At 43.1% G+C, this 9,818-nt stretch overlaps 1 protein-coding gene across 1 annotated transcript in view; it reads right to left on the bottom strand.

The window, feature by feature from the left end:
* carmil3 (capping protein regulator and myosin 1 linker 3) overlaps nucleotides 1-2,129 on the bottom strand; it is an 88,612-nt gene extending 86,483 nt beyond the window's left edge. The window contains exon 1 of the mRNA XM_080471670.1: nucleotides 1,838-2,129. Coding sequence (XP_080327796.1) covers nucleotides 1,838-1,895 — 58 coding nt within the window. The 5' untranslated portion in view covers nucleotides 1,896-2,129. The remainder of the gene's footprint in view (nucleotides 1-1,837) is intronic.
* Between the last annotated feature and the right edge of the window lie 7,689 nt (nucleotides 2,130-9,818).

Genomic DNA, 9,818 nt, shown 5'->3' on the forward strand with positions numbered 1-9,818 from the left:
GACACGTTTTGGGAACTGGCCCTATGAAGACTAATAACAGACCCTGGTAGTGTTCAAGCTTTCTCATGAAAAGTTTACTCTGACGTGGACTGTCCATCAAAAAGGAAATATTCCCACATCCCAGAGAAATCACAATTTTCGTCATGTTTCATCTCTGGATTTTGGCTGAGCCAAAGACAGGTGGATTGTTCCATCAGTGATATCCGCAAAGGGTTGAACAGTCACCTAGACAGGTAGACAGCTACGAAGACACCAACATGAGGACAGGCAGACACATACACAACTTCTAGTGGAAGAGGATTCATAACAGGGCTATTTTTAGCCTCAGAGAGAGGGGGGGGAAAAAAGCCGCCCGGCTCATCTCAATGGAACCAAACACAGGATCCTGAGCTGCAATCTTAAGGGACCTCCACTCCACTATGCCAGGCGACCCATGTGAAGTTCACTGAACCGCACCAGAGGCCTCTCCCATTTGCATCTCCTCCACAACAAACCAGGATAACACAACCTGCCACTCACAAACACAATGTCCACCTATATTTTCGGACCGGAGACACACTCAATATGCCTACAATCTGCATGATATTCACAGCCCACATTTCAAACAGGGCCTCTCGGGCTAAATATGCACTCGTGGAGCCCAGCAGATGGAGATACAGTGAGTCCTGCTGTGTCACAATGCCCCACTCTATCACGGTCTCTCAACTCCCTCACTATATCACGCAGTCATAATTCTCACTTTCCCCATCCAACAACAAGCAGAAAGTTGGCTCTCACACTTGACTGAGCAGCAGCAGTTGAGCAGGAGGACGAGGCTAGGATGGGTTGAAGGGTGTGTGTGTGTGTGTGTGTGTGGGTTGTTTGGGAAGGGGTGGGGGCACGCTGGTAAACCGAAAGACAAATCAGCTCAAGACCAACAGTTATTGACGTTAAGCTGTGTAAGACCCAATTGCTTAAACTATTTAACACTCTATGCAGCCCCCACAGGACTTTCTGGTGTGACCTCAACATCTGCTCCCAAAGGGGTGAAGAGGTGTAGGAGGAGGGGAGATCCCCTTCTTTTCCCCAATCACATATCCCCATTGGCTTTTTGACAGCTTGATGGATCTTCTCACTCACCTCCCCCCACCTCATGAGACCCCTTCACCCCCACTCACAATCTTTATCCTTCATGGGCAGGTGTGTTGATGGCCTAATACCGCCTGGCTCTGATCACCAGGCCAGACAGACGGGGCTTGACCGGGCTGAGCTGGTAAACAGGCGACTTAACGCGCCGCATCAGGATAATTAGCAGTGAGAGACACACCTTCCCCAACACCTTACCACCCAAACAAACCAGGTGGCGTGTTGGTCTGCTGCCGCACCGCGCGATGCCTTCAGCATAGAGCAGCTCAGGCCGCGTACAGATGAACCCATGCTGCCTGCTGCTGCACGCAGAGCGCGAGCGTTCCCCGACGCACAATAACTCCCACGCACACACGCGCGGAGAGAAAAGAAAGGGCTGAAAACTCCTAATAAATCCAAAAAAATAAAACACATGACCAGTGTGCGCGATGAATGTGAACACTGACCTAATCCGAAAGTAAACCCTCGTGCACGGAGATCGATGAGGATCACAATTCTCAACAGCCATTAACTCCGCTTTATTCCTTTGGGGAACATTTCCTGCGCGTAATAATAACTAATTTCAAACCAAACGCAGCGGAAAGCGGTTGTTTAAAGAGCAGACGAAGGCAGGGAAAAACTAACCTTGCGCTTCTTCCCTCCGCATGAGGCTCCTATAAAGGGTTAAAAGCTCACTTCTGTGTGGAAGAAGAAAAGTCAGGCTGGAGCTCACCTGTGATTTCTCTGCTGACGTTGACGAAGCCCGCCGCTGAGCTCTCCTTTGAGGCCATGCTGCGCTCCTCCCGTCCCGTCCGGCCGGCTCCTTCTCCTTCCCGCTCCTCTCTCAGGTGTCCCTCCAGACAGTCGCAGTCCACTTCTTTCGAACCTCCTTTTAATTTGTCACCCTTCTTCTACCTGCAGATGCCTCCGGGCGCAGCAACAGTCCGCACAGTGTATAATGCGGAGCGATGCTGAGATGCGCACTGACTCGACCGGAGGAGCGCCTCCGACTTCAGCACTCATGCAAAGAAGAAGTGGGAGAGCGAGAGAGAGAGAGAGAGAGAGAGAGAGAGAGAGAGAGGGAGAGAGAGGGAGAGGCTTTCAGCGTGTGTTCCTCGTCTTGTTCAAATCGACCTCTCGGTGGGAAATTTGGAAACAAATTCCAGGACAGCAGGCACCAGCAGAGCAGCACAGACTGAGGGGCCCCACTGGTCACTCACAATGAAGGAGGAATTAAAAGCAAGGAGGGGTCCTAATGGAGCATTTGGCCCGTTGCGCGTTTGTATTCTTATCTGGAATGTCATAGATTTGTAAAGAAATTAGCTTATAATTTCAATAGTTCACATTTATAGGTTTTGGTAACTGTTTTAACATTAACCCCTTAAATAAAACATGATCACATCAGTGTTTGAATACATATAAACAAGAAATTAATTCAACTGGTATTGAATGTGCATGAACATAGTTTTACGTGTTGATTTAGAACAACTATTTTGAATGTTTTCTGTCCGCCACATTCAACGAATTATTGCAATCATCTGTCAATGTCGAACTTATATGAGAAAAGCATGTGGAAAGTCAGTCAGAATAAAGTTGCAGTCTGTAAATAACCTCATTTGCCACCCGGCTAGGGTAAAATAACTACATTCCTTGTTAAATCACTTTAAAGAGCAGAAGCTATCATTAGCAGGTTAATTTAAAACGTATCTTGCAGTGTCGTGACTGGACTTAACTCAAATGGGGGCACACACACCACCTCAAAAAGGAAGAGACACATACTGTAGACGAGCTGGGCTTGAAATTACTACATTGTTTATTTCCTACTGATAATATGTTCAGCCAATTACTTTCTGGTTGCTGATTGTGAGCATGTTCTGCACATTGGTGGACCACAGCAAGATGTTCCCCGGTTTGAGTCCAGGCCTACAGGCTTTCCTGTGTGGAATTTGCATTTTCTACCCACAGTAGCCTGAGTCTTATTTTTTGAGTACTGTGGTTTCTTCCCACAGTGCAAACACATGGGTATCTTGAAAATTTGAGATGGGAAATCTTTCCATATAGGTTTGGATGTGAGTACATTCCTGTGTTTGCTCTGTGATGGACATTCAACCTGTCCAGGATTGAATTCACCTTGAGCCCCCCACGACCAAAGTTGGATAAAGCAGTATGGGAGATGTATATATGGATGGTTAACATGCCGGGAGGCTAAGAGCAACGTGATTGGTTATGTGGTGAAATTGAAGAAACCTGCATCCTTCAAGGCCTAATATGATTTTTTTGTGTGGTTCACTTCTGTTTAGATTCGTCTCTAAAACCAGAAGGCATATCTACCTTCAAAATATATCGATCACTTCATTTAAAAATATAAAAAGTGTGCAGCAATACCACTTTAAAATACCTTGAAAGTAAATAAAATCAACCAAATGAAAAGCACAAACATCTACCATAATCAGAAACACCGGTAGTCAAAAGTAAAGAGGTTTTGTGGTTTACAGTAAAGGGAGTTTTTCATGACACTGAATTAATGTGTCAGAAAAGCTCTGAAGACAAGCAAGAGTTGGCTTAATTCAAAAAGTCCAGACTTGCGTCAGAAACATTCCCATAGGGCCTTAGATTCTCCTGTATTTCCTCTTTCTTAGTTTTAACAGAAAAGGCATATTTGCTTGACGAATGTCAAGCAAATATTTGGCTACCTCCTCTAGGAGGAGTAATGGTCTCATGATGTCAGAGCAGAAAGCTTATTTGAAGCTTTTGATGAATGTGTTTTCAAGGCAATATTTCTGTAATGATGTGAGGACATTGAGGGAATAGAGCCATATATCAAACGCTATCATTTAGTGGCTTTGTGCTCCGAGTTGCGAGATCACCACTCATGGCTGTGATAGGATTTGGGATGGAGAATTGGGAGGCCAGGTTGAAGCTCAAGCTGTAAGTAACAATGATATATGATTCACCCACTCATCTGAATGGCTGCTACTTGTCAATGTCATCTCTTATGCAACCCCATTCAGCTGTTTTTCATAGATGCAGCTAAAATTAGAGCTGAAGTTTTTAACTCTTTTAGTCTCATATATCATCTTTAATATGAGAAATGTGTCCATAAATGCACAACTGAATAGGTTGTGGAGGGTGCAGCTGCCCCTGTATTTCCCAAAATTGCCCCTCTGGGGACCCCGAGGCCACACAACAAAAGTGCACAGTCTGCTATATGCATGCATGCCTCTATGTATATTTGGGCTTGTGCATGAGAGACCTTTGTGTCTGCTTCTCACTGATACTTCACTCTGATGAAAGAAGACCCAGTAGGGGGCATTATGCCATGAGGGAGAGGGGGGTGGGGGCATTGAAGGAGAAAGGCTGAGTGTGTATGGCTTGAATAAGAGGTTTATAGTCTGGGGGAGTGTAACTGTCTCCAGGTTTCATTGGGTTAAAAACTTCAACGCCGTTCAAAGATGCACTTGAAAGGATGACCCATTATTTATTCATCAACGCAGCATCTCATAGAAAGCAGTTGAGATGCTCAATATGCTCTCAATTACTTGTCTGTCTAGGTACTGTGTGTGCATGAATCTGCCTACATAAAACAATGCTGGAATAAAGAGGTTTTACACAGAGACAGCTAGTCAGGCTGCATTGTGTTTACTGTAGAATAGACTTGTGCAACAAAAAGGAAAACACTCTTTCAAAGGAAATCTGTTTGTGTTCCTATTACTGCAGACGTTTGGTTGTCATTTGGTAAACAATAACGACTCAAGACAGGACAGCATCTGTGCAGAAGAAGTGTGACAATCCACAGAAACACTTAGAGAGTGAGGGAGTAAGAGAGTGAGACACGGAAATAAAAGTCAGGGAGTCTTTCACGCAAAACATCTGCTTGCATACAAAAGTCAATAGAAATAAAACGCAGCATCCGTCACATGAACGTTCCCCCTGATGTTTGGAGGAGGTCGAGATGATGCTTTAAAGCACATCCATTCTCAGTGTTCTCCTCAAACTGGTTGTGCTCAGTATAAAGAATGCAGTGCCATGCAGCGTTCAGGCTGAACAGCAGAGCTGTGATGCACTGCCCTCATCTGGCTGAACACAGTAAACATCTCGCCCCTGGCCTTCATGTAACCGTGAGACTGCTTAATAACTGATCTGCTCTGCACTATTTGATTTGACTCCCATTCAGGGGCAAGTGGTTAAACTCACTGCAGGTGTCACTGAGCTACAGTCAGTGACTTTCGATGACTGTTATTATATCACGCTGGTGAAGAGAATCACTATTTTGATCATTCATCTAAAGGATTATTGTGTCAAATTCAGTAGCAAGGTTTGATTCTTAGCTTGTCAGACTTTCTGTGTGGGGTTTACATGGTCTGCATGCATGTTGGTGATTGTATTTTTCCTAAAACTCTTGTTTCTTCTGACAGTCCAAAAACGTCATCAGGTGAGGTGAAATTGATATAATTCAGCCATTCTCAGGTGAGGGTAATATCTAAGTGGAATTGCATGTGTGTGTGTGTATGATATGTCTCTTTTGAATGGCCCTGAATGGTGGCCTGCTCTTGACCTGGTGAGAGGCAACAGTCTCCTGACCTTAAGTCAGATAACATGAAAGAGAATCAGACCCCCAAATGAAAATACAGTTCTTCACATTCATTGTGCCAATAGACCACATAAAACACATCAGCGATGCAGTCCTGCTGCAAGGTGACATTTAAGAACTTTCATTTCTGGAGGAACATAAAAAAAATGTGTTGGTGGTGTTAAAGTCCCAATCATCCAAAAGATAAACCTGGCACATTATAAGCATTATTTTTTTGTTAGTAGTTACAATGAAAAGCGCAATCTCAATCAAATTCATTAAATCTGATTCGAGTTGCTCACAGTGGGCCCCAAAAATAGACTTCGCTTATTCTTGCTGTTATTCTGGGTAAGGAGAGGAGAGACATTCATAAACTGCCCCTCAGCAACGTATTTGTCATAAAATGTTCAATGATGCATTAATCCACATTTCACTCAACGGGTTTTGATGTGAGTTGGAGTTCAAGTAAGTCATCAAGTAATTGTGACCTCTCTGAAAGTAAGCAATTGTGACACTTAGTCTTTTTGTTGGAAGCAATAACCCAAAAGTACTTCATTAGAAATAAAAGCTCCTCTTCTACGCTCATCATTAATAAGGATCAGATGATTAATGTGATGAGTAATTCATGAGAGAAAAAAAAAAATAATTTAAATTTTGCTACAGCCGCACAAATGCCATTCCCCCGTGTCGTTTCAATTTAATTCTGAAATAGAGGCAAATATTTCTTTCTTACATCTTTGGCAGATTTTTAAATTTATCCATTTGGGAAGTTTAAAAAAAAAACGGCTGCTGCTACTAACTTTAATAAGACATCTTAATACCGCCACCTCACACAGTTTTTATGAAATATTCATCGGAATTGGAACCAGTGACACCAAATGTCTCATTTGAATAGAGGCGACACGACACAAACGTAAGATAACACAATTTCTGCACTGTCAGAGCATTTGTATGGTTTCATATGACTGAGGGTGGAGCAGATCCTGGCTGAGTGCCGATCTGCCCCGGGTCAGCCGTCTAGAGTCCTCTGATGGCTGGTGGGGCTCAGGCAGTGGTGGCTGCCTATGTAATGTATAGGGAGGAAAGTGAGACAAGGATTTTTTCTATCTTCCCAGTTCTTTTTGTTGACCTTCAAAACAACCTCAGAAAGAGTAAAAAGGTCCAATATTGCCCCTCTTCGATGGAGACAAGAGACACTGCCTAAAATAAAACAGCTAAACACGGACAGATGCGCAGGGTAATTAGTTACTCTCCATTACTGCTATCACACAAGCATTTCCTCAAATGCACTTGAGGGTTTGACTCCATCTATTTTTAGGGTTTCCCAGGGCATAAATTCTAGTTGACCTTCACTGCAGCGACTCTGCTTGAGAAAACAGAATACACAGCAGCCAGTTGGTAAATGAGCCTGCATACAGATCAAGAGGGAGTGTGAAACAGCTGGCTACAGGAAGACAGCTTGACTGTCTGCATGTGCCACACTCGGCCAGGGGCTACACACTCTGCTATGTCAGGGTTCCTGCTGTTACAACATTTTATTTCTTTCTCATTCCTTTTTCCCCCTGCATTTTTGCCTCGAGAAGAAAGATCTACACAGGAAGTCAGAGAGTTATTAGCAGCAGCACAGAGGATCACTTTTAAGATGGGAGAGTGGATAACAGCGTGGGTTGAAGAGCTGAAGTCTCTGGCTTTCTATTTCAAAGCTCAACTGATCTGTTAATGTCACACACTAAAAAGAGTATTGATTGGACATGATGCCTAAAGGACTTTGCTGTCCTTTCTCAGACAACTTTGAAGTTTTAGATGTAACATTACACCCGACATTTGATTTCATGCCAGAAAAGGGAGGACGTGTCACCTTCACTTGAATAATTTTGAGACAGGATGTTCGCATCCGTCTTGAAACATCTATTGCCACAATCACTCATGGTTTGATGGTGTGACTCCGCTCTTGAAATTGTCCAGGAACAAATTTTAAAAGGTCGTCTGTGAGTTCAGAGCCCCTCTGGCTGAGGCTTCTATGCGAAACATTTGAATGAACATGAACCCACAGAGGGAAAACATCCCGAAATCACACAAATCTAAATGCTAATGCAGGACGGGGCTGGGGAGGTAGAGAGAGTAGCCAGCAGGGGTACAGCTGCTAGAATATGTGCTGGATGCTGGAGCGTGCAAAAGCTATCAGATGAAACGTCCGTTTAATGTGTATGGGCTGCACAGTGATGTATTTGGTCATAGTGAAGATGTCTCTGGTTCTAGTCCAGTTGAGGGCCCTGCTGTATGGAGTTAACATGTTTGCATTTCTTTACATATTCTAGACAAAAAACTTGCATTTGAGGTCACTTGGGTGAAGACAGGGCTATTTTGAGCCATAGTCAGCTGACATCAAGTGCCTCATGACTTTAAGTTGGATAAAGCAGTGTAGAAGACCGCAAACAGACTCAGTCAATTAGCACGACAGAAAGAAAGGAAGAATTTAAGCCTCCAAAAAGAAGCCTAATTACAAATGTATCGATTTATTGGCATGGATTGGTAGCGTTCCCTTAAAGTCAGCAAGTAGCACTACTATTTGTCTCTACATTCATTGAGTAACAGAGAGCAGGTTTCCTGATGACCAAGTAGCAGCCAGACAGAAAGTATTGCCGAGCAGATCACTGGAGAATAACAGCAGATTTCGCCCTCTGTGGATCTAACTGAATGATGGCATTCACGGTCCAGCAAGAGTTCAAACACATAGTCTTGCTTTCTCAGCCAATCTAATAATCGACTGGATAATTCATGGGTTCAACCTGGTGAACATATTTCTGCCAAGTTATTTGAGATGAACTATAGAAGATCAGCAGAGAAAAGCTGCAGAGCGAAATCTGTGTGTTTTTGTGGTTGTTGTATTGTAGCTCTGTGCCATTAAGAAAATATAATAGTATTATGGTTTTTGATTTTTCACATCGGTACGGTAGTTAAGTTACCCAAAAAAATTTTCAAAGCTCTTCGGAGACCCTCAAGAAGACGTATCACAGTTCGGCCACCGCTGCTTTATACGTATCTCTGATATAGCAATGATCTATCATATCAAGGCAGTAGAGGTAACAGCTAAATTGGAGGAACATTTAAATGCTATTGTGTCATGTGTATCATCTGTTCACCTGGACTAAACTGCCTGATGATTGACATGCATTGTGCTTATTATTATAGAAAATGTTATTATGCAGATATCCTCCTGGGAGATACAAAAAAAAGAATATTCTTGAAAAATGTGGGGGAAAGTGCAGACACCAAGAAAAAGAGCAGTTTGAAAAGTTCAAATAGTCATAAGCTGGCAGGCAAGACTTCACCGGCTTTCATAGCACACCCCATTTAATTCAGGTGTGTGGCTTTGAAAGCTGAAGAGGAAAGAGTGGAAAAATGTTTGTATATCTAAATATACGGCTGTGCGATCCGTGGCAACAATAGTGCTGCCTGCTCATTAGAATGATTAGAGTGTCTACCTTGCAGTGGATAGTTACAGCTCCTGCGGTATTAAAAGTCTCAAAGGCACCAGGCGGTGCTCGCGTGCCACTTTTTGGAGAACAGTTCATCAAATGCGTGTACAAAGGCGACAGGTTGCAACAACAGCAGCCTTTCGTTATGAATACACAAATCTGAATGCCATACATCCGTGAAATAAAACTTGCATTTGATAGATATGCAACTGGAGCACAGTGTGAGTTATGATTTAATTTTCCACCTCTTCAATACACAGAGTCACTTTTAATCAACGGGTATGACATTCCTGATGGATAAACATCATGTAGTGCAAAATTGTTTTTAAAAAAACACAATGCCTGCAAAAGAAAAAAAAGAAAAAAAGCATGAATTCTGAAAAAAATAAATAAAAACACATATTTCAAACTTAAGTAGAGAGAAACTACTTTTATGAAGAAAATGTGAGCAGCCAGTCAAGCATACCTGCAGATCCTTATTCACTCAGTCATTAATTTTCTTCCTCCATCTGTTTCCTCTCTGCGACAGGGGGCTGACGCGTCCCCAACATTCACCGGGAGGAAGGCTTGAACAGAAAAATAATTCATGTTTACCAGAGAACGTTCTGCGTGAGAAGGAGAACACATGCAGTGTGATGCATCTGAACTGAGCCGCAGTAACAAAC

Source organism: Lipophrys pholis (assembly GCF_963383615.2).
Source record: "Lipophrys pholis genome assembly, chromosome: 1".
Taxonomy (NCBI): Eukaryota; Metazoa; Chordata; class Actinopteri; order Blenniiformes; family Blenniidae; genus Lipophrys; species Lipophrys pholis.